The sequence below is a fragment of the Delphinapterus leucas genome, chromosome 11, assembly GCF_059928025.1.
Source record: "Delphinapterus leucas isolate spDelLeu-1000000601 "Yukka" chromosome 11, BTC_Dleu_Yukka2, whole genome shotgun sequence".
Classification (NCBI taxonomy): domain Eukaryota; kingdom Metazoa; phylum Chordata; class Mammalia; order Artiodactyla; family Monodontidae; genus Delphinapterus; species Delphinapterus leucas.
The window spans coordinates 79768292-79793451 of record NC_143139.1 but is presented as its reverse complement, the minus strand read 5'-3'; the positions used below and the strand labels follow the sequence as shown (position 1 = coordinate 79793451).

Sequence of the window (25160 nt, the reverse complement as noted above, 5' to 3'; positions counted from 1 at the left end):
AGATAAGCCCTTTAAGGAGATAATTAAGATTAAATAAGGTCATAAGTGAGAGGCCCTAACAATAAGATTGGTCCTTATAGGAAGAGGAGGAGATACCAGGAGCGCATGTGCACAAAGAAAGCCCACGCAAGGACACAGTGATGAGAAGGAAGCCGAGGAGAGAGGCCTCAGGAGAAACGAAATCTGCCAGCACCTTGATCTTGGACTCCCAGCCTGCAGAATTGTGAGAAATACATTTCTGTTGTTTAAACCACTGCAGACTGTGGCAGCCCTAGTGGACTGTTAAGTTGCCTGGGCCAGAGGCTAACAGGGCTCAGGGCCTTGCTCTTCCCCCAGCTGGAGCGGCAATCTCCAAGGTCACATTCTTGAGGAACTTAGGCTTCCACCCCCTACCAAGGGAGGGACTGAGCTGAAACATTCTTGGGGCTCCAGAGTCTCCAGGTGCTGGGTAGCTGGTTCCTGTAAATAGCTGGCACCCCCAAACCAGATTGCTTGGCATGCTGGTAAGGCTGCCCTGTCATGCTTGTCATATAAGAAAGAATAGGGCATGGGTCCAGCAGACCCTGGCATGCCTCTTCATGGGCTGATGGAGTGACCGTGGGTCCTTGTCGTGCTGACCCTGGCCTCGAAAGCTTCTTTATCCAATTAAGCTTATTCCTTAGCCCATGTCATGGGATGTTGTGAAATTTCACCCAAACCCTAGTGCATCACATGGGGAGACCCAGAAGAGAACATATGACACAAAAGAGAGATTTAAGAAATGATATACTCAGTGGTGATGAGGTACAGGTAATGGGCATTCTCATCTTGTCTGTTAGCCTAAGACTATTTTACAACCCTTTGCAGAACCAATTTATGATGTGTTTAAAGAGTCCTCAGTATATCAATTTTTAAAAATTATGGGAATATACTTATTAAGTAGTGAATTCATCGCTATGCATCAAGATACCAGGGAAATTTAACAAAAGTATATAGTGTTGAACAGAAAGTATTTTAGCTGTAGCATTAGAGTGAAAAATGCATAAAATTCTATTTTCTTCCACCGGAGACTTTATACCTATGTTGTTATTGATAATTTTCCAGATAAGTTTCTAGAGAACAACAGAAAAGCTGCCACTTCCTGATCACAATTTCAATGGCAATCTTTTTTTTTTTTTTAAAAATAAACAAATAAAAATATTAAAAAAAAGAAAAATCACGCAGGCAGAGACAGACCCCACTAGAACCTTCTTCACTAACCATTCTTCCGGGTTCACTAATTTGATGTTGTTTTATTTTCTGTGACATTAAATTCAAGTTTTTATTTAACCATCAATTTTTTTTTACTCTCTCTTAAAAAGAATTATATTAAAGGTAGTGTAGCCTTCTACGTTCTTAGGCGAGTAGCCCAGGTATCAGGTAGCCAGACAGACCATGTGTTTTGGTACTCATTTCCTGACAGTGCTCTGTACATCAGTTGCAAAGGATTCCTTAAAATGAAATCTGGGATTTCTGCCATGGTTCTTTGTTACCGAGTACATTCTGAGGAACATACATTAATAGATGATCAATTCTTTTCATTTATAATGGGAAGGCATAGAAAACTACCATAAGAAAGAATTGTTTCTACCATTAATTCCACTTAATCCTTACCCACCTGCATCACTGGATATTAAGTATTATAATAGATAAACTGAAAGTAAATTGTCAGAGCTTTTGAAATCCAATCTCCACAATTATTGCTTACCACTGGGGGATCAGTGTCACAACCCTGTAATATTTGTTTAGTCTAATCCCTCCTTCACTAATTAGAAACACTAAAAGATCACAGAATTTCCCTTCCTGGCCCTTCCCTCAGTGGTGGTATTTGTAAAAAAATAAAACCAAAACTGAACAAACAAAAACCCACTGAATACCCAAGAGCCAACTAAACCCCCCGTGGCACTCACCAGTGCTCAGGTGACAAAGCCTGGGGTAGGGGGTGGGGAGCTTGGGAGTAATGTTAAACTGACACTGTAAACAAGGACACTGTGCAGAATGCTACTTTCCTATGTGAAACAATGAGTGACAACTTCATCTGAAACAAAACGACTCACCAGACTTCTACTAACCAACTTCTTTTCCTTGATCTTAAAACGAAGTCTTATTTACGGAGTGCCTCCCAAGTTCAAGGCGCAGTAGTGAGCATGATGCCTCTGTCATCTAACGATAACAAAGTACTTTGCAACTAGGCTTTCTGATGTACCAGACAAATGGAAAGAGAAGACAGCCACACTGGAGACCAAAAAGGGAGGTGGGAGTGGGGAAATCAACTTTTAAGATTCGTCACATTTGTCAATGGCAATTTAAAAAATACATCTCTGTGCCCGCCACCCTGCTTTGAGGGCTAAAGCTGCAACTGGAACATTTAACATGAACATTTAGTGTTAAATTTGACATTTAACATTCAGACGAACAGTGAGGCCATCTTGTGGCCACTTAGAGAAGTTTCCGCTTTCCGACATCCAGTGCTGTTTGCGTTCCTACACTTGCACCCCCTCATGCTGAGGTGGGACCTTGAAACTGAGGCTGCTGCACAGTGGTGAGGACTTTTGGTATCTCCTTAACGAAATCTTCTGGAATGAGTCCAAGATTCAACTGTCCAATTTAAATTCCATTGTTTGTGGGCTGGTGCGTGTTGTAGGATTTCATGCTATGTGGTTAATATGTATGCACATGTCCTGTCACCTGTTTACAGCTAGATTCATCTGTCAATCATCCTGTTGAAATGGAAAGTTCCTAAAACAATAAAGTTCTGCTGGAAACATATAACAACGGGGTACCGTAAACAGAAGCAGGGCCAGGTTGGAAGGACAGCACAGAGAAGCACATTTCTGGACTTCCCTAGTCCCAGTCCTTTGTGAATTATTTGTAAACGATATTGCCAGTTCTCAGAAAACATATTAACCCCTGTGTGGGTGAAAGAAATATTATTACGATGTAAAGAACAGGTGGGTCATGTTTTCTAAAAATGTCTCTTTCCCTGGACAAAGGCCTACTAGAATTCTGACTTGAGTTGTAAGAAGCAAATTCATCTTTGCTTAGCAAAGATTTGCAAATACTTGGAACAATCACTTTGATGATTTTCTCTCTCTGTGTTGTGAATTCACAACTCCTCCTTGACTCTACATTACGAATAACTCTTTGTTATTTATAAATGTAATCCCTTTTCAATCATCCTTAAGTATGAGAGATGTAATTTCCCTTTCCAATTCTCAAGTACTTTTATTTTCCTGTTTCTTTTTTTCCCTCTGAAACAGAATGTAAAATTTCTTTATAGATTAGAGAAACAAAAAACACAAAGCAAATTTTGAGGGAAAAGTGTTTTTCCCTCCTTTGAATCACTTAAGCTCTTTTGGGCTATCTTTGTGAGTTGGAATACCAGATACTGCCTTGAATAAACTGTGTGAATTATGAAACGAATGCAGATCTGTTCTCTGGCTACTTTGAGCTTGTGCAGGAGATCAAAGGAACCAGAAGAAAAAAACAAAGACCAAAGAGAATTGGAATGCTCAGTGAATCTCTTTCTGAAGAATATACTGCAAACTTTAGAAAGCTTCCCTGTGATATTAACAGCCTATGCTTGTCCAGTGATTTCCAGTTTCTAAAGTACTTTTATGTCCATTAGCTCAGGACTACCCTAACTAGAAGGGCAGTACAGGCATTATTGTTTTCTTGTTACAAAGGAAAGCACATACTTGAAGAGACTGAGTGCATAGCGTGGGGCTGCTCACCTTGTGATCATGGGAACCGGTATTTGAACCTGGATCTGCTGTCTCCAAACTTAGCCTCTTTCTGCCTCATCACAAATTCCACTGGCTTTGGTTACCCTGGAAAGGGTAGTCTGTGTTCATACACATTCTGCTAGTAGATCGTGCATTCCTGGGTCTCCTGCAGCCCCACACCCTGCATCTGCATACGGCAAATGGTTTCCATGGAAGAGCTCCAGACGGGGAAATATTTTGGAATCAGTCTGAGTTAAATACCAGACCCTATTTGTAATTTCTGCTTAGGCCTAAGCACTTAAAGGATTCCAAAGGGCAACAGTTGTGAGTCCATTTGGCATCCCTTCTTGGGGTAGTGGAGAAGGGGATGGCAAGTCAAAGGAAGTTAGAATTACCCAGTCCCAGCTGAGCCCAGCTGCCAGGGCCTAAGCCGAACTGATGGAAGAAAATCCAGCAGAGTTCTGAATCAGATTTCAGTGGTTCCATCTCGAGTAGGATTTTCTCATGGGTCTGGCAAGAGCCACACTGGATTTTAAGTGAAATTAAGCTGGGGACTCTGGGGGATAACACAGGAAATTACAAATGAGAGCTGCTTGTCTCAATAGCCACATCTTGTCAAGAGGCCCCATCCAGGGCCTCTGTTATTCGAGGAATGGGGATGCATTGGAATCCAGTTTTGAGCCCCTGGGGAAAGTTGTTTTAGAGTAGAGTGGAGACTCAGAAGGTTGGTTCTGTTTCTTTACTAGGCATGTGATCTCGAATCAGGCACACAGCTTCTCCAATCCTCGGTTTGTTAATCTGTAAACAGGAAAGTAATAATACTGGCCTACCAGGTTTTTTGTTTTTGTTTTCTGGTGAAAGGCATTTTATAATCTGTAAAGTGTTCTAGAAATGCAGGGCTTGTTATTATTATTGTCATTACTTACACGTCATTACTTGTGGGGGAAGGGAATAGAGATGCATAAGAAATAAATGGAGTTTTGAAGAGAAGAAAAGGAACAGCGGTAATATAATTAAAATCAATTTTTAAGTGTTTACAGGCATCTGGAACCATAGTAAGAGCTATAAAAATAAGCTTCCCGAGATGTAATTGGTAATCCGAGGCCGTTGCATGAAATGGCTCAGAGCTGATGGGGTAGAGGTGGAAGTTAGGGGAGGAATGAGGTGTAACATCAATGCAGCACCTATGATGTGTGAGGCATTTTTGAAGATGCCATTATCTCCTTAAGCCTTCTTACGAAGTATGTACCAACCTCATTTTAGAGAGGAGGAAACGGAGACTCAGAGGCCTTGAGCACTTTGCTCAAGGCCCCGTGGCCAGTGAACGAAAGAGCTGGGACTTTGCCTCCCAAGCACATCCTCACGTGCAGACAAATGAACCAGTCAATAGGGTGTAAACTAGGTAATTCACAGGACATGCTCTCAAAAGGGGTGAGGCCCGAGAAACGAGAAAGCAGCCCTGAGAGCTAGGGTGACCAGTGCATCCCGATTTGCCCGTGACTGTCTCCATCTTAGCACTGAAAATCCTGTGTCCCAGCCCCTCACCCTGGGGCCTCCTCAGTCCCACGCAAACTGGGACGGTTGGTCACCCTATAGCTGACAGGGGATGTGCCCTTGGTGAACATAAGCAATTTCTCGGGATATCAGCATCAGATGGGACTTTCATGGATGTGATGGAACAAGACAAAAACGAGACTACTCTGAAATTATGTCTGAGCAGGAATAAAAACAGACACCTTGCAACTGCAAAAATGACCAAATACCCCCCTCTCCTGGCTAACAAGAGGGACTACTGTTTCTTCTTCAGTGACAACTCTAGCCCTGCTTCTTTCTTCCTGCCTATTAAAGAAAAATTAAGATAATCACTAAATTTACCTACTTTCTCACAGCTCCCAATTCACTTCATTGAGTCCTCCTGCAAATCAGCTAACACAGGCCCGACTCCTAGAGCAAGCCCTTCCTGAACACTCGTTCTTTCTCTTTTCTTTTCTTCTTTTTTTTTCTTTTTTTGTCTGCATTGGGTCTTCGTTGCTGCGCGTGGGCTTTCTCTAGCCGCAGAGAGCAGGGGCTACTCTTCGTTGCAGTGCACGGGCTTCTCATTGCAGTGGCTTCTCTTGTTGCCGAGCACGGGCTCTAGGTGCGCGGGCTTGAGTAGTTGCAGCACACGGGCTCAGTAGTTGTGGCTCGTGGGCTCTAGAGCGCAGCCTCAGTAGTTCTGGCGCACGGGCTTAGTTGCTCTGTGGCATGTGGGATATTCCTGGACCAGGGTTCGAACCCGTGTCCCCTGCATTGGTAGGCAGATTCTTAACCACTGCGCCACCAGGGAAGTCCCCCTGATACCCTTTTTCTGAGATGCTTCATGTTTCCTCATGATGTCAGGTGGCCTCATAGCAGGGTGCAGCACCAACTCTATTTGACCTCAGGTGTGTTCCTGGATGGTCTTTGACTAGGGGACATTGACAGGACTTATACAAGGTCAGTGTATTAAGGGGGGCCACCTTCCATTTGTGGTATTGAAATTCTCTCTCTCTGGGCCATCTCTACAGCTTGACCAGATGTTTTTCAAAGCAGAATCACTTACTAAAGATGGTAACTAGCATGTATGGAGGACTTCCACTTGCCAGGCATCATGCTAGGCTCTCTCCAAGGACTGACCCATTTAAGGCTCACCCACACGTTCTGAAGCAGGTGCCATAATTTTCGTTTCACAGATGCCGAAGAGGAGGCTGAATGAAACTATGTCCATTGCCCGGAGTTAGTAAGTGGCAGAGCCAAGATTCAGAACCATTGAGTTTGACTCTAGAGCCCTGCTGGCACCCACAGAACATTCAGCGTTTGGGGAATAGATCAATAACCAACTTCTCTTCAGTCAGAGGTCTTGGCATCATAATAATACGAAGGTTTCCTGCTCTGAGCCATACACTGTTTTGAACACTTTCCATGTGTTAACTTACTTGACCCTTACAACAACGCCATAGTTGGTACCTCCATTTTACAGTTAAGGATGAGGCTCCAAGAGGTATACAATACATTTATATAGAGTTTAAAGTGAACAAGATCTTTTCACATTTGCATTTTCTAAGCCCTGTGAAGTACTGAATTTCATTAATCTAAGATGCTAGTTATCATAAGATGCACCATTATTTTATGTGCCACTGAGAAAAAAAAGCTGCCAGTTAAAATTTGTAAGATGTCCTCGAATGTACCCAGTTTTTGGAGATGCTAAAATGCAAGGAAAAAGACATTTTAGAATTGATGAAATGGAGTAGGTATTTTTATCCCCATTGTTTAGATGCAGAACCTGGGGCTCAGAAATGAGTATACTTCTCAAGATCATAAAAGTAGCAAGAAAGGGACTTGAATCTAGGTCCACAAAATATGCTCTTTCTTCCATGCTATTCTAAACATTATGGGAGTCTTTGACCCCTGAGTTTAAAGGAGGGCTGAAGGAGTGTGTCTGACTCTAGGGCGTCCCTGAGACAAAAGACTTTTTGGGCCAGGGAACACTTTTTGTGAAGTTTATATCACATTTTGTGGATGGCCATGTCTGCATCTAGATGCAGGGTGAGCTCTTCTTCTTTGCTTTTTAACTTGGCTAAGACTTTAGGTTCCTGTGGGTCCTTTGGCCAAAGAGATTGCATGAATGAGCTCACCATGCCTGGGTGATGCTTCTCTTTTCCAAGCCCCAGAGATTCTCTGTAGAACTCTCTCTATCTCTCTCCCTGGGCTTCCCCAGTTGTGGTTTAGGTCTGGGACTGTCAACTTGCTTTAAGTTATCATGGGTCAGAGATCTCGCAAGGAGTCTAACTCCATATTTGATGCTCCACTTTTGACAGCTCTTAAGCCTCACCCCTTCTTCTCCCTCTCTGCCCCACATCTGAGCAAGCTGATAAGAAAGCCATGGTGGTCTCTCCTTTGGTCTTGGTGGGAGATTTAAAGGATGCTAGCCCCTGCCAGCATGTGGGTACCCTCACTCTGACCCTACACTCTGTCTACACCCTATAACCCTACCCAGCTTCCTTTCTTTGTGTTCCCAAGCCATTTTGGGCCTGACTGGGAGGTCTGCCCTGATCTCCCCAGAAAAGCCTCAATTATATACATCATAGGCTTTTCATAGCCTTTTGGTATATGTGTGACATTCTCCGTCTTGACATCCAAACTAAATTTTGAGTGGGGGTCCCTCCCGCTTCTGTAGAGAGGCTGCAACAGACCCCTCAGAACAACTCAGCAGAGCCACGTCATCTAAAACCTATTTAAATTTTTTTTTTTTTTTTTGCGGCACGCGGGCCTCTCACTGTTGTGGCCTCTCCCGTTGTGGAGCACAGGCTCCGGACGCGCAGGCTCAGCGGACATGGCTCACGGGCCCAGCCAGTCCACGGCATGTGGGATCTTCCCGGACCGCGGCACGAACCCATGTCCCCTGCATCGGCAGGCGGACTCTCAACCACTGCGCCACCAGGGAAGCCCTAAAACCTATTTAAATTTTTTTTTAACAGAGAAAAATGTTAGTCATTTCTACCTAGATATTTTTAAAATGAAGAGAGGTTATACTCACCAGCTTCTGTGTTCAATTGAAAGTCTATAGATGCCTCTCCATGGTAGTTTGCTAAGAGAGCCGGCAGGAAGGGCTGGCTATGTGCAGCTCAGCCATCATCTTACGTGGGCCAGGTCATGTGAAGATTAAGGCAGGTGATGGAAGACATTCCAGGCTGTCAGCCCAAATAGACAAGGCTAAGGGAATCTGTGGGCTTTAAAAGGTTCTTCTGGAGCAAATGAGAAATGGAATGGATAAATCAGACAGAAAAATGAAAAAGGAGTGAAAAAGACCAGTGAATTATACAGAGAGAGAGAGAGATTATGAAATTAGAGGAAAAATAGAAAGAGAAATTAGAAATAAAAAGAATGAAGAATGAAAAGCTAAAACTAATGAATTGCCGGAGAGGCCTGGTACATTAAGAAATGGAAGGAGAGGGCTTCCCTGGTGGCACAGTGGTTGGGAATCCGCCTGCCGATGCAGGGGACACAGGTTTGTGCCCCGGTCCGGGAAGATCTCACATGCCGCGGAGCGGCTGTGCCCGTGAGCCATGGCCGCTGAGCCTGCGCGTCCGGAGCCTGTGCTCCGCAGCGGGAGAGGCCACAGCGGTGAGAGGCCCGCATACCGCAAAAAAAAAAAAAGAAAAAAAAGAAATGGGAGGAGAAATGAAAAATGAATAATTGGACAAGACAGTAAACAAGATAAACAATAATCCAAGAAAATGATGTTCCCATCTTATGTAGGCTTTTAATCAAGAACCACAAAGTTTTACCACATGAGGGTTGAAATACATCCATTTCTCGGGGGGTGGAATGAACAGGGTAAACTAGTTGCTGTTTGGACACAATTCTCAAAGTAATTACAATGTCTAACAATGCTGTTCCCAAGACTGAATCATTAATCACCATTTCCGATGATGCTGAAACCGTAATGAGAAAACCCATACCAATGTTTCCCAGGTCAATTTCAAGCTCTGTTATAAGAGGTATGGAGAGAAATCCATGGTATATTATTTTCCTGATTCTGAGTTGACATTTCAAACAGCACAGTGTGAAAATATAAAGACAGCGCCCTTTTAAAGGTCAATAGTGATTTCCATTACAATCCATGATTTATCATTCAGCCCAGAAGATTTATTCCAGGCTGGGATGTAACCCAAGAGCTTGCTCTACACGGGGGGGGGGGGGGGGGGGGGGGGGGGGCAAAGCAGAAAAAAAATTACCTAGTAGTTTTAAGGGCCTTTTCCCCCATGTACTTTTCCCTTTGAGCTCAAAAGGCAGGCACCAGACCAAATCTTCAAACATTTACATTTGGGGCCTTCTCTCTGTTTTGTGATAAATTCTCCCCAACCCCTCCACAAAGATCTGCTCCCAGTAGCCTGAGAGGTCTGGGGAAAACGCCGTTCAGAGTTTCTCCTTTTTGACATCTTGAAGAAGTAATTCTTGAAGAGTGTTAAAGAGTCTCTTCCTCGCTTTCTACCTGCCTTCCTCTATCTGGCTTTCCCAGCCGGAGAACACTGCTTCCAGAGAATTCCTCAGGCCCTTTAGCCATCCAGGAAAAGGATGACTTCAATACAGGGCATCTCGAATATTTAAGAAAGGGCTATCCTAGGTGGCTTCTGCCCACAAAGGCAAGGTTCTTATCTTCGCTGGCAGCTCAGTGGCTGGGAGCGTTTTGGATCAAATCACGTAGCAAACTGGCTCGGAGGCTGTAGAACAAACCATGAAACCAAAGCTGGATTGACAACAGGTGATAGTATTATTTTGTAAGGTTTTTTCTCTCTTAGTTATATTACCACCCAGTAGTATTGTGGGTCCCAAAACTGATGGAAAATGACTAAATTAACTAGGATGCCTGGGCCTCTTGTTATTTTACTGACTTGAGAGTGATGCTGCCTGCTATCTCTTCTAACCGTTAACATTGACCTGGTTGACTTAATGCACGTGACCAAATTCAGAATCTTGGCAGAGAGCATCCGAAAACAGGTGTATTTGGAGTCAAGGCTAGTTGGGGGGTGGGAGAAGGGAGACTTCTCTGTTTCTAGCATCTTCCTCCACGGGAGGGACTGGGAGCCCCATCTGTTTACTGGCCTCTCTGTTTCCTGCCTCTCTCTGCCTGCGGGGGGCAGAGGGCTGCCCCGAGCAGTGAGTGGACCAAGAAGCTGTGCATTGGGGCCATACCCTTCCACCCTTGCTCCTGGGAATTAACTGTCCACAGGGGACTTGTGTCCTCTTCTGCAATTCTCTACCATAATTTCCTCCATTTTTTTTATTGTGGTAAAATGCACAAGACATAAAACTTACCATCTTAAACGTACAGGTCAGTGATCTGAAATATATTCATGCACAACCGTCACCACCATCCATCTCCAGAGCTCTTTTATCTTGTAAAACTGAAACTCCACACCTGTTAAACAATAACTCCCCATTCCCCTTCCTCCCCAGCCTCTGGCAACCACCATTTTTCTTTCTTTTTCTATGGTTTTGACTATTCTAGGAACCTCATGTAAGTGGACTTGTACAGAATTTGTCATTTTTTATAATTCTTTTCTCCCCAGCTTTATTGAGAAATAATTGACATCACTGTATAAGTTTAAGGTGTGCAGCATGATGGGTTTTTTTTTAACATCTTTATTGGAGTATAATTGCTTTACAATGGTGTGTTAGTTTCTGCTTTATAACAAAGTGAATCAGCTATACATATACATATGTCCCCATATCTCCTGTCTCTTGTGTCTCCCTCCCACCCTCCCTATCCCACCCCTCTAGGTGGTCACAGAGCAGGGAGCTGATCTCCCTGTGCTATGCGGCTGCTGCCCACTAGCTATCTGGTTTATATTTGGTAGTGTATATATGTCCATGCCACTCTCTCACTTCATCCCAGCTTACCCTTCCCCCTCCCCGTATCCTCAAGTCCATTCTCTACGTCTGCGTCTTTATTCCTATCCTGCCCCTAGGTTCTTCAAAACCATTTAAAAAATTTTTTTAGATTCCATATATATGTGTTAGCATACGGTATTTATTTTTCTCTCTCTGACTTAACTTCACTCTGTATGACGGTCTCTAGGTCCATCCACCTCACTACAAATAACTCAGTTTCGTTTCTTTTTATGGCTGAGTAATGTTCCATTGTATATATGTGCCACATCTTCTTTATCCATTCATCTGTCGTTGGACACTTAGGTTGCTTCCATGTCCTGGATGTTGTAAATAGACCTGCAATGAACATTGTGGTACACAGCATGATGGTTTGATTTACATATATTATGAAATAATTACCACAAGAGATTCAGCTACATCCATCTTCTTATATAGATACAATAAAAAGGAAAGAAAGAAAAAAAGAGGAAAAAATAGTTTCTCCTTGTGATGAGAATTCACAGGATTTACATTCTTAACGATTTTCCTATATATCATTCAGCAGTGTTAGCGATAGTCATCATGTTTATGTTACATCCCTAGTACTTATTTATTTTATGAATGGGAGTTTGTACCTTTTGACCACTTCCCTCTACCCCTCCAACCCCTGCCTCTGGTATCCACAAGTCTGATCTCTTTTTTTTTTAATGAGTTTGCTTTTTTGTGTTTTGTTTGTTATTTGTTGTGTTTTGTTATGAGACCCCTCCACATATAAGTGATCATACAGTATTTGTCTTTCTCTGTCTGACTAATTTCACTGAACACAATGCCCTCAAGGTCCATCCACACTATCGCAAATGGTAGGATTTCCTCATTTTTTATGGCTGATGGTAGGATTTCCTCATTTTTATTCCATTGTATATAATAGTACTTGTGTTTTTGTCACTGGCTTATTTCCCTCAGCACAATGATGTTGTAGCCTATGACATAATTTTTTAAGGGATGCTTTCCCCACCCCCAAGCAGAGACTGCCCAGAGATTAGGGGTTGACTTTATATGATTCTGAGGTTTAGTACCGTGGGGTCATTTGCCAGTTTTTAAAATTTTGATTTTTTCAGCTCCTTTGTTTTAATTCTCAACTGGCTCAGAAAGGGCCCTATTTATTGGGCCCTCTTTAGGTCCCAACAAAGCTGAGATTATGACTCTCCTTAATCATCTTGAAAGCTTAATAACTTGATAGAACGCAGAGATTCCATATGATAGTTTGTTTCATACTTTCTGGCTTCACTCATTTCCTGAACAAATAAAAAAGAAAATCTACTGTGTTTCAGGAGCTATGCCTCAGCAAAGAGCAACTCAGACAGATCCTTGCCATCAAGAACTTTTAGTGGAAAAAAAAATAGTAACAAAAGGAAACTTATGAGTTGGGATTATTTCTAGTATGGAAAGAAATAAAGGGCAAGAAAGAATAAGAGAGGCAGAGGGTGGCTAGATGGAGTGGATTTGGTTAAAGGCAGCTCTCACCCTTTCATGCTCAACCATTAATTAAAATTGCCCATAATGTTTGAATGGAGGCAAAACCAGTAGTTAGTAAACTTGACATATGTTATGATAATTTTTAGTCTCCCTATAACTTACACGTTTTTCCTAGATTTATTACATATTGTCGTGCATTCATTTCTTGTCAATGCATTTCTAATATCAGGAAATCTGAAAGAGGCTAAGGATATAAGGATGAATAAGACATTCTTGCTGCCCCAAGGAAAAACCTCCCACGTTGAGAGAGCCAGGGACATAAATAAGTAACTATAATATGGTGCGATAAGCTGGGGGAAGATCATGAAAACACCAGAGTAGGGGGTGATCCCCTTGAGATAAGGAAGTTGGGGAAGTTCAGGCAGAGCGGGTATGAGCATCTGCAGAGGCACAAAGCAATGGAAAGCATGGCTTGTCTTTTCAGGGCAGCAGGAGTGACGTGTGCTAAGGAGAGAGCGTGGTTAACGTACTGAGGTTCTGAAAAAGCCAGCGCATTTCCAGCATTCCTTGGAAACACAGGCCTGATAGCTTCACCTTTTGCTTTGAAACTGTCTTTAAACCTTAGCTGAATTATTATTCCCATTGTAAAGGTAAGCAGACCAAACCTCAGACAGGTCGAGTGACTTGGGCAGGTCATGTGGTTGGTAAGGAGCAGAGCCAGATTAGAATGATCATGAACATAAAATAGATTTTATTGGTATTGGTTAGAATTTATGGAAAGTTGGAGTTTAGTTTTTTTTAAAAAACCTATTCCACAAGGTACACTGTCCTGTTTTGGGCAAAATTTCTGCTTAATCCCCTGAAAAGTATATAAAATTCCACAAGAATTTAATGGCGGTTTTGGATCTATCCATACTCTTGGACTTGAGTGGTGGTAGTGGGGGAGCAGTTCATTTAATTCTTAGCTAAAACATGACAGACACAATTTAAGCGTGAAAAAGAGGAGTGAGATTTAAAAACAAGGAAATAAAAGTTTAATTCATATTTGTTTGGCCTGAGTGTAAACAATTTCTTGCTTAAGCTCTTGTTGGATACAGTAAAAAGATATTTTTCTAAAATGTCCAAAGCAGTGTTTAGTGAATTGGTCTTGGTATGTGTTTAAGAGGATAATTAGAGAAAAGGATGGGTTTAAAAGTGACTTATGCACTATCTCCACTAATTATTTTTAATAAGGAGTGATTCACCACGCAGAGTGCTATTTTTTTCCTTCCCTTTGCATGTCCAAAGCAAAAGCAATGCTATGTGTGTGCTGAGGCATATCAAAGCAAGGCTGAACCTTCCTTACCAGGTTTGGTGGTTTGATGTTAGTTCAAAGGAAACCTCCAATCCCGAAGACTTTTAAATTTCTTTCTGCAAAATAAATTAAACGCAAAAAGCCAATATAAAACTCTCTATGCCTCTGAATGTGAGGGATAGAGCCAGGTTGTTTCTCTCCAAAGTGTTCTTTGGAAATGCGTGTTTTTCTTGCGCATAGCATACACATATGTGGTAATCAAGATATGAGTCAGTCTTGGAAAGATGGGTCAAGGGTCTAGGGACTTCTGTTGAAGGCAGCTCTGCTCACCTTCCCTGTGGCTGGCCTAGGGCAGGGCCCAGGAATGCTGAATGCGTGAATGCGATGTGATAATTTACTCTTCACACTGAGGTTGTCTGCAGCACACATGTAATAAGCATGTCACTCCCTCTCCCCAAATAAAGAAAAACATCCTTCATTTGCCCTGTAAGTCCCATGGGGTCTGGCTCCTTCCTCCCTTTCCAGCTCCATCTGGCACCGTCCTCCTCCTGTGTTCCTGCAGCTCCTCCTACCACAAAGCCTTCACCAAGCTGTTTCCTTCCCTATGAAGCATACTTTCTTACACTCTTTGCATCGGACAACTGCTTTTACCCTTTAGGTCTCAGCTCTCATCACTGCTTTAGGCAAACCTTCTCTGATGTGCTTGCATAGCTCAAACGTATTACTTGCTCCCATGCTATTCTGCACCTCTGATATTGTGATATAATAATAAATATATATTTGGTCTTCATCCCCAGGTCCTGGCACACAGCTCCTACTCCTAAAGCCCTTGGAATGTCTGTGTGATAGAGCTATGAGGGGTGTTTTTTGTTATCCATAGTAAAACCCTTTCAACCATACCTAAGTTTATGCTAATAAGGTGACTCTTAGAGGAAGTGGGGAGGCTAGTTGCCAGAAGGACCAACTATGTGATTTGAGGTTTGGAACTTTCAGCCCCACCCCCTGGCCTTCACGGGGGAGAGCTGAGCTGGAGGTTGTGCTCAATCAACAATGGCCAGTGATTTAATTTACCCTGAGTGCAGATTCATCTTTCTGGGATGGGCACACATGAACCTAGTCTGCAGAGAGTAATCAATGAAACCAGAAAGATATCCTCTTAATCTCCACCAAGAACTGTAAATGTCAAGGGAACTGGCCACTTGACTCTTAAGTGTGTCCTGACCCAGGATATTCTTTCCCTAAAGGCATGTTACATGGGAAGGCAAATAAGAGTTTGCTTGGTAAATCTGGAATCAGCGCTAGGGTGGTAAGTATACTTAATGACGTGCGTCTGCTTCATGCCCTTCCACATAAGGGAAATGCTTGCTCTAGGGTTCTCTTGGGCAGTGTCTAATCTGCTCAGTGGTCCCCCTTATCCATTCTTCTGTGGTTGATCAATCCCACTTCTGATTAACAGTTTTTTGGATGTGTCAATAAAGGGATGGCAAGTATATGCTGTCCTTGCCATCAATCCCCACCTCTTTGCATGGCTGATATTACTAATTGATCATGGCTTTCTTTCCCACTGGGCTCAGAGGAAGCCTCAAAAGTCCTCCTCTACACAGCATTCCAGGGACCACCGTCAACTGACTGGAATTGGCATGTAACATATAAATGATTTCTCTCCCAGAGAAAGTCAGACAAACCAAGTCTGGTTAGAGTCTATATTTTCTCACTATCACTTGCATACTTCATTTTCAGAGGGCAATTCCAAATTCTTGGTGGGGAGTGTGGCCTCATGACTGCCCTTCCTGTACCACTTGCACGACATATTTACATTTTTACTAGGACCTTCAATGTCTTCATTCATTCACTCCTTCCTTCCACAAATATCTGTTGGGAGTTATTGTACTTAGTGCCAGGCTCTGGGTCTCTCCAGGAACTGTTCTCATGAGATTTAGAGTTGGCTGGATTAAACCTGCCAATGGTTCTAAAGAGAGAAATTTGAAATAGATCCATGGCAGAGTCAATGCTGGATTCCAGTCTTCCCCCAGAGGCATGCACCTGTAGGGTATAGCTTATCCTTTGGGACACTGGTGCCCAAACCAAGTGTCCTTTTAGATTATAGATTTTATTTTCTCCTTGGGTTTGTGTTCCTGTGGACCCACGCTTATCTACGAATTCATGCCGTGGTGCCTGGAATACCCCGCTCTTAACAAAGGGATGGTCATGTGTCCCCTTGTCTTCCAAAGGCAACTGTGGCAACGAAGTGTTTAAATATTCTCCCAACACCCCAAGAAATGCCTGTTACACTGTAATAAGAAAGGGAGGCAATGATTCCACTCCAGAAGTAAAAACGTGGTGGGACAAACAAAAAGAGGTGTGTCAGGAGGAAGCAGGTAACCTAGGAGGAGCGCCCGCAGGAAGCGAAGGAGCACTGAGCGAGTCGTGAAAAGCAGAGCAGGCGAGCGCTGCCGAGCCCCTCTGTCCACTTCCACCGTGGGTGCGCCGCACTGTTCCCGCTAATGGGTCGGGAAGGTTCCTGCCCAGCCAGCTTCTCCGGCCATCTGCTCGGAGCTCCCACTGCGCAGCTCCTGCTTCCAGCGCGAGCCCTAATTCTGGGGAGAGGCTTCTTCTGTGTCCCGTGGTGCTTTCCTGGCCACAGGTGACATGGGGCTCAGACACTTGCAGCTGGGGGCCTGTCTGCCAGTTTCCCTCCCTTCACTTCCTCCTTGAAAAGTACCTCCTTGAAAAGCCTGGGTGTTTAGAAGTGGTCTACATTCATGTAGGGAAGGGAAGTAAAAGAGTGAGAGAAGAAAGGAAGAAAAGGACAGCAGAAGAGGCATTTACCGCTTAACCTGAAGGGCTTGGATCACGGGTCAGACCTGGGTTCAGATTTCTGACTTTGCCATTTTAAACTCTGGGTGGCTAGACAAGCCTCAGTTTCTTCCTCTATCAGATGGACGTAATTACTGTACTGCTAACATAGGGTTGTTGTAAATGAGGCAAGGTAAATAAAATCCTTGGGAAAGAAGCTGGGATGCAGAAATTACTCAAAAATGGTGACGATGGCAACCATGGTGCTCAGCTGAAGCTTTTGCTCTTGTTGATGGTGATGCTGGCGACCGTCTCGCTGGGCTCCAGCTTTGTTATCTGAGTGAGTTGAGCCAGGTGGCCTATGACATCTCTTCTGAGAGTCTATTTCTCATGATTAAAAAAGAAATAATAGGCTTAATAGTGAAAGACAAGCACAACTGACATTTGTAGAGCTCATCAAATTTGCAAATCATTTTTATATAAATTTTCATCAAAACGTCTTAGCATATCTGTGAATAGGGATAATTATCCCAATTTACAGATAAGAAAACTGAGGTTCTGAAAGTCAGATGATCTATTCAAGGCCATGAGGTTAGCAAATGGCAGGACTGAGGCTCATCTTTCCAACACAACACCGTGCTGCATTTAGTACTCCCTAAACCACATTCACATTTGTACCACTACGTCTCTGCTCGTGCCTTTTCCTCTGCCTAGAATGTTCTCCCCATCAAAACATCTCCTCCTCTATTCTGTCAGGCCCTTTTCAGTCCTTCTAGAGCTTGTACTGTGAACATGGCACTATCACGGCATTTATCCCCATACGACTGTTTCCTGCAATGGTGCCTGAGCTTGGTGCCTAGAATACCCCACTTTTAACAAAGGGATGGTCATGTGTCCCCTTGTCTTCCAAAGGCAACTGTGGCAACAAAGGTGTTTAAATATTCTCCCAACACCCCAAGAAATGCCTGTTACACTGTAATAAGAAAGGGAGGCTCTTTAAGATAGAAGCCAGTTTTTATTATCCTTGTATTCCTAGAACCTATCACATCATCTGACACATAGTAGGTTCTCAATAAATTTTCAACCAATGAATAAGTATAAGTGATTCCCACTAGCCTGGCTGGGGAAAGAGACATATTTGATGCAGTATAAAAATATTGGAGAAACAGTCACTTTTACAGTGGCCTATATGGATCATCATTTGTTTTTTACAAAATAAGACCAAAGTCTTTGGAATTTGTATAACACTTATTGAAACCCATTAAAAATTGCAATATACCTTCTTGGAAATTTCGATTGGTCGGCATTTTCAAGGTGGCATTCAGAACCAAAATTACATTTAAAGGGCTCAATTTGATGAACCTCATTCAGTTCCGGGTGTACCACAGACAGACACCAACACAAAGTGATATGTTGTGAGCGATGCTTTCACTAGAGTCCTTACTTCTTTAGGGCCTGTTTTTCTTTCCTTCTCATCCTGGGCTCATGGGTCATTTATTTTATCCCCCAAAGGTTCAATCTGATGGTTGTTTTAGACGACTTTGATAGGATTTTAAATGTCATGGCTCTGTGTAGGAGGAGGTGATTCAAGGTTAATGAGAGCCCAGACGGCACCGAGTGTAAATCTGGCCCTTTGGATTGACAGCCGTGGGTGACAGAGCCTGAAGGTTCCTGTGCACAGTAGATGCAGTTTGACCTTTACCTGGGGAAGAGGATGAGCTGACTAATTCTGAGCCAGGTGGAGTGGTGCTGGGGTGAAAGTTTTAGGAAGATCAATTTGAGAGCTGGAAGGTACCTTGAGGGGGGTCTCTCATATATATATATATATATATATATATATATGTATGTTTGTGTATATGTGTGTACGTGTGTGTACGGTATATATATCTATGTATGTACATATGTATGTATGTGTGTGTGTACCCATTCCTATCCCCTTCTATGCTTAAGGCAGCAGATTTGCAGAGATACACCTACTATGGACTGAATGTTTGTCTTCCTCCAAAATTCATATGTTGACGCCCTACCCCCTCAATGTGATGGTATTTGGAGGTAGGGCTTTTGGGAGGTGATTAGGTTTGGATGGGGCCATTAAAGTGGGGCCCCCATGAAGGAATAAGTGCCCTAATAAGAAGAGACACCAGAGAGCTTGCTCCCTCCCTCTCTCTTAGCCATGAGAAGACACAGTGAGAAGGGGGCCATCTGCAAACCAGGAAGCAGCCTCTCACCAGACACTGAATCGGAGGGCACTTTGATCTTGGACTTCCCAGCCTCCAAGAACACAAGAACATAAATGTCTGTTGTTTAAGCTGCTCAGTCTATGGTATTTTGCTGCAGTAGCCTGAGTGGACTGAGACAATACTCAAGGAGGTTTGTGAAGCCCATGAAAGTGTGTGCAAAATGTAGTGTGCACGTGTGTAATTTTCACCATATTCTCAAAAGAGGTCCCTTAATGGTGGCTTGTTTCTTCCCCACTCCTCATTTTTTGTTGAGGAGAAGGAAGGAATTTTCATCTACTCCCCAGCAGGATAGAGGGTGGGAAGACCAGTTCCGCCTTTATTTTCTCAGCAATCTGGCTCACTCCTCCCCTGGAGCACCTTCTGTGTCTGGGGAGTCTGAGTGTGCTCCTTCAGAGCCTCCTGGGCCTCTATCTCATTGGAATCTTCCTGCTGCAGAGGCAGGGCCAGCTTCATAGGTGTGTAACTCATGCAGTTGCACAGGCCCCTGTGCTCAGAAGGGCCCTGTGCTTAGGTTAATGTTCTATTTTTGTCATTTTGAAATTATTAACAATTTTTAAATAAGGGCCCCTGCATTTTCATTTTGCACTTGTCCTTGCAAATTATGTAGCTGGTCCTGGAGAGAAGGCAGATTCTCACTGGCTCTCCATTAAGGAGAAGGCTCTGCCCTTGCAAGGGGAGACCTGTAGTTATGGAGGGTAAATTTCAACTTAGAAGGCATATTTTAGGAACAGGAAGTCCATTTCGCCACAGACCAAGGCTCATTCTCCAACCAGCTTCATGGGCATGTTTGGCTTTTTAGGGGCAGCGCTGCGTGGTGGTTACAAGTTGGGCCCTGGCACCACTGCTGGATACCAATCCTGGTTCTGCCACTTACTAGTGACATGACCATGGCCAAATGATTCAACCTCATGTCTCTTAGTTTCCCATCCTGTAATACTATCAAATGACTTAACATGTCTAAGTACTTATGGTTCCTAGAACACAGTATGTATTACTAATAATTGCTATTATACTTTGATCTCCATGATGCTGGTACCTTATTTCTTACTTGATTTGTAATTTGAAAGGGGAAGACAGGGCATTATTTACTGGATTCTCTAAAACTCATATCTCAAAAAAAGGTTAAGAACCACTGATACATTTTTGAAGGAGGGTCGGTCCCTGCCCTCAAGGAACTTGTAAATTCATAGCTTGAAAACTGACACTGTAAGGTAATATGGGAAAAGAGCTTTATAAGGATTGAAAACTAAACCCTCTAGGATCAGCTGGAGAAAGATAAACCTCTCTCATTTTAAAAAGAAGGCTTTTTTATCATCGTCTTTGTGACATTCTCCAAGGGCAGCATTGATGGGTATCTTCCCTTTCCCAGACAGTAGCCACAAGCATGTATCTGAGATGATGATGTATTTATAAAAAATTTGGTTTTCAACTCAATAAATCAGGTCCAGTGTAGCATTTGGGTAGAACTGTGAGCCTGTGACTGGTTTGATAATTCTCTAGAATCATCTTGGTTGTTCTCTGAACTCCAAAGGGGGATGATTATTTATTCTTTCTCACCATTCCTGAGCTCAAGAAGCTTACGGGCTGGTGAAGCAACCAAAATGGCCATTGAGTATGCAGGGTGTACTAGGGAGTAGAGGGACTGCCTTATTCACTGTGGGTGGCTGTAAGAAATTACTGCAGACTCGGTGGCTTAAACAACAATTTATTTCTCACAGTTCCAGAGGCTGGAAGTCCAAGATCAGGGTGCCAGTATGGTCAGGTTCTGGTGAGGACCCTCTTCTGGATTTACAGATAGCTGTCTTCTGGCAGTGTCCCCATGGTTTACTCTTTCCTAGCGAGCTCTCTGGCCTCTAAGGACGCTAATCTCATTCATGAAGGCTCCACCCTCACCACGTAATCACCTTGCAAAGACCCCACCTCCTAACACCATCACATTAGGATCAGGGTTTCAACATATGCATTTTGGAGGGGCACAAACATTCAGTACATTGCAGAAGGGGAGAGGGTACTTTGGCAGCCTAAGGGGCCAGATGGAAAAGCTTCACAGAGAGGGTTAGCTGTGAGCTCCCTGAAGTAAGAGTAGAGTTTTCACAGTAGACAGAGGTGTGTGTGTGTGTGTGTGTGTGCACGTGTGTGTGTGATGACTCTTTTAAGAAAAGAAAAATGAATGTAAAAATATTAATGCACAGAAATAGCCTGCTCTCATGGTGGTGATAGTGTCAATTTTGGACTCATTTGAGCTCTAAATGAAAATCCTAATTTAAATACTCTTCCCAGCAAAGACTCCCCTGCTCCTCCTTTCTCCCTAGAATGCCTTTATATTTCTTTAAAAATCATCCTCGGGCTTCCCTGGTGGCGCAGTGGTTGAGAGTCCGCCTGCCGATGCAGGGGACACGGGTTCGTGCCCCGGTCCGGGAAGATCCCACATGCCGTGGACTGGCTGGGCCCGTGAGCCATGTCCGCTGAGCCTGCGCGTCCGGAGCCTGTGCTCTGCAACGGGAGAGGCCACAGCAGTGAGAGGCCTGCGTACCGCAAAAAAAAAAAAAAAAAGATCATCCACATTTGTGATTCATACCTGGTTTAACAAAATTTCTCCCTGGGATTTTATCATTGGTAAATAGTTTCTTAGATAACCATGATGGGATAAAGATTTGAAAAGCTTCCGGTAGCTTTTCAAGGGCTCTTTCTAAAAGTGTAGGTGCCACAGGGAGAAGTGAGAAGGAAGGGTTATATTGGAACAATGGCCGGGGTTTTATGAACTACTCCTGAACCCATGAAAGCACAGTATATTTTAGACCAAAGGGAAACATCCTCCCTGCAATTTGTATCAAGAAAAAGGAGACAGTTTTATCAGAAAAGATCTCGAAAAGTCAGGCTTTAGTGAGTACCTTAGCTCAAATGGTGATCAGATGTGGTCTACCAGGACTACAGTATAAATCCTGTTTCTGATACCTTACAAATAAATATTCAGTAAACAAGTACAGAAATCTTCATATACAAACAAAATATGAACTCAAATCCTTAATAAACAAGGCCAACATGGAAGTAACAGTTTCCTAACTGCCAGCATCGGTCTCAGGAGCCCCTTCCTTGATGTCCAACTGCACCTTGAACACTTTCCTCCCATTCTAATGTGCTATTTCCACATTGTATAGTGATGGTGGGTTTAAAGCCTCTGTCCCCTTTGGGCTGTGAACATCCAGAGGTAGCTTTTGATCCCATGTGCCTAGCACCGTACCCATCACATAACAGATAAGGGAGGGAGGGAGGGAGGGAAAGAGGGAAGGAAAGAAGAAAGGAAGAAGGGAGGAAGGAAGGCATTCTTACTGTAGCATTGATGCAAATTTCAGAAAACTCATTTCTTCTGTCTGTTTTGACACAGACCTATGTCCCCCTGAGCAGAGCTTCTGCCATCATCCTGAGGCTTTTGAGCCCTAGGGGTAATTTGGTTCAAAACATTTATGAGAATTTGCCAGGCATTAGGGGGTCCAAGGACTCCAAGGCACAGTTTGCTTTGTGCTTCCAAGTCTTGACAATTTCCCTTATGGCCACTGGGTGGCAGTGTGTCCCATGAAATGCTCATTTTTGTGGGGCTGGTGTGTGGCTCCTCCCCAGGCCTAAGGCTCAGAGATTGTTGCTCCTCACTTGGATTTGTTTAATGCACACTTCCAGATTGAATCGACAGCTCGTATTATAGACATGTGTGTTCAGTATATGTGCTTAATTATACTGTGGAAGTAAATTCAAAAGGGTGAGAATGTGGTTACATGTGTACACTTCCAAAGCCGGCTTCAGTTTGCAGCTTTTGCCTGGGGCTCAGGCAGGGATGATGCAACTGCAGGGGAAGCTGAGGGAAGCCTCAAACCCAATGGCAGGTGGCATCCGTTTGGAGCGAAGGCAGCTGCAGATTTTGCATCCTAGGCCACTGATAGCCATGGCCCTGAGGTCCCTTCCCTTACCCACTTGCTGCCCCAGGTTCAGGTGCTCAGCCTCTGTGCTCTTCCTCCTGCTCCCAGCTGGGCTGCCTCATGAGAGCTGGCCCTTAAGGGGGCCAACACCTGGCCCCAGACCTTCTTCTCCCCATCTCCCAGCATTACCTACTTATCCCTACCCGTGCACAGAGCACTGCAAACTTTTCTCTACATTTATTAGACAGGACTTTAATGTCCAGGGATGTCTATAATGGTGAGGTTTCAGACACTGGAAAGGTCAATGAGAATGCTCACCAGAATGGAAAATCCTCAAGGTTATCACCACAGCATCCCTACCAACTGGGTGTTCCATTGGTGTTGAATACCTCCAGTGATGGAGAACTCACTGCTTTACAAGCAGATCCTTTCCCTCCTGATAGTTTTAATTACTAAATTTTTCTCATTTTCTTTGAGCTGAAATCTGGCCTCCCGTAGGTTTCAACCAGGGGCCCTCATTTTCCCCCCGGGGATATCTAGGCCAGATTTATGGATCTTTTAAATTGCACATTTTGATCTGGTGGATATGAGACAGAGTCTGAGATTCTGGATCTCTAACAAGCTCCCAGGTGATACCAACCCTGCTGGTTCAAGGGCCATACTGTGAATAGCAAGGGAGTAGAGGAAAAACCTTGCTTGGGCTTTGAAATTATCCGTGGGTTCAAAATCTAGCATCATTCTCTAGCTCTGAGACCTTAGAAAAGTTACCCAAGTTCCAACCGTAAAATGGGGATAATAAAGCCTAAATGAATAATACCTAATTCATTTATTATGAGACTTAAATGAAATTATGAGTCTGTATCAGCTAGGAATGCTTTCAGTTGCAAGAAAAAGAAACCTAATATTGGCTTAAACTACTGGAGTTAATTTTTCTTGCATAACATGAAATCTGGTGGTAAGTGGTTGCTGGCATTTGTTTAGCTGCTTCATGATGCAAACAAGGATCCAAACTCTTTATATCTTCTTCACTACCATCCTCAGCATATTGGCTTTTCATCCTCATGCTTATTGTATGGTCATATGAAGGCGGCCACAAATCCAAGTGTGATATGTGCACTCAAGGAAAGAAGAAAAGGGGAAGTTTTGGTAATGGCCAAGTCTGACTCTTTTAGTAGGAAAGCAAAACACTTTCTAGAAGCCCCCTAGCAGAGTTTTCCTTATGATTCATTGGTCAGAGCCGGGTCGCATGACCACTCTTAGTGTTTTGTTTTGTTTTAAAATTAATTAATTAATAATTTTCTGCGCTGGGTCTTAGCTGTGGCACGTGGGATCTTTAGTTGCAGCGTGTGGGCTCTTTTTTTTTAGTTGTGGTATGCGGGATCTAGTTCCCTGACCAGGGATCGAACACGGGCCCCCTGCATTGGGAGCGTGGAGTCTTAACCACTGGACCATGAGGGGAAGTCCCATCACTCTTAGTTTTAAGGGACCCTGGCATAACAGATTACTGGCAAAAAGGAATAGGATTGTTAACGGTTCATTACCTTGGGCTGGTCACACTGCTACTCTGAACAAAATTGCAGTTTTGTTGGTAAGTGTCTTAGCCTAGTATGGGCTGCTATAAAAAAGTACCATAGACTGGGTGGCTTAAGCAACAAATATTTATTTCTTTCAGTTCTGGGGGCTGGGAAGTCCAGGATCAAGGAACCAGCAGATCTGATGACTGGTGAAGGCCTACTTCTGGGTTCATAGATGGCTGTCTTCTTGCTGTGTCCTCACATGGTGGAAAGAGGGCAAGGGAGCTCTCTGGGGTCCCTTTTATAAGGGATTGATCCTATGCATGAGGGTTCTATCCTGGTGACCTGATCACCTTCCAAAGGTTCCACCTCCTAATACCATCACATTGAGGATTAGGATTTCAATATATGAATTTTGGGGGACACAGGTGTTCAGTCCATTGCAGCAAGGATGAAATGGGAGATAAACATCAGGTAGATAACTGTGTGGTTTTTAAAGCATATTTACAAATTCATGGACACTCCTCCCTTTAATAAGTGGGATATACGTCCCTTCCCCTCAAGCCTCATCTGTAACCAGTGGAATATGGGCAGATGTGATGCTGTGTGACTTCTGAGGCTGGGTCGTAAAAAGTCATGAATCTTCTACCTTGTTTCCTGGAACACCTGCACCTGGAGGCTTGAGATACCTTGTAAGAAGTTGAACTCCCCTGAGGCTGCCATGCTGTGAAGAAGCCAAGTCACACAGAGAGGGGCCACATGTAGGTACTTTGGTCGGCAGTCGTGGTCTTCCA

At 43.6% G+C, this 25160-nt stretch overlaps 1 protein-coding gene across 4 annotated transcripts in view; it reads left to right on the top strand.

The window, feature by feature from the left end:
• Window positions 1-25160, top strand: part of LOC111168723 (uncharacterized) — a 567745-nt gene that overhangs the window by 72495 nt on the left and 470090 nt on the right. For 3 of the 4 annotated variants that reach the window (XM_089920016.1, XM_089920017.1, XM_089920018.1), the window contains exon 3: window positions 81-223. In XM_089920016.1, coding sequence (XP_089776142.1) covers window positions 81-223 — 143 coding nt within the window. Of the gene's footprint in view, window positions 1-80; window positions 8207-25160 lie in introns of those variants that run through there. The other variant, XM_089920015.1, reaches the window with a different exon arrangement.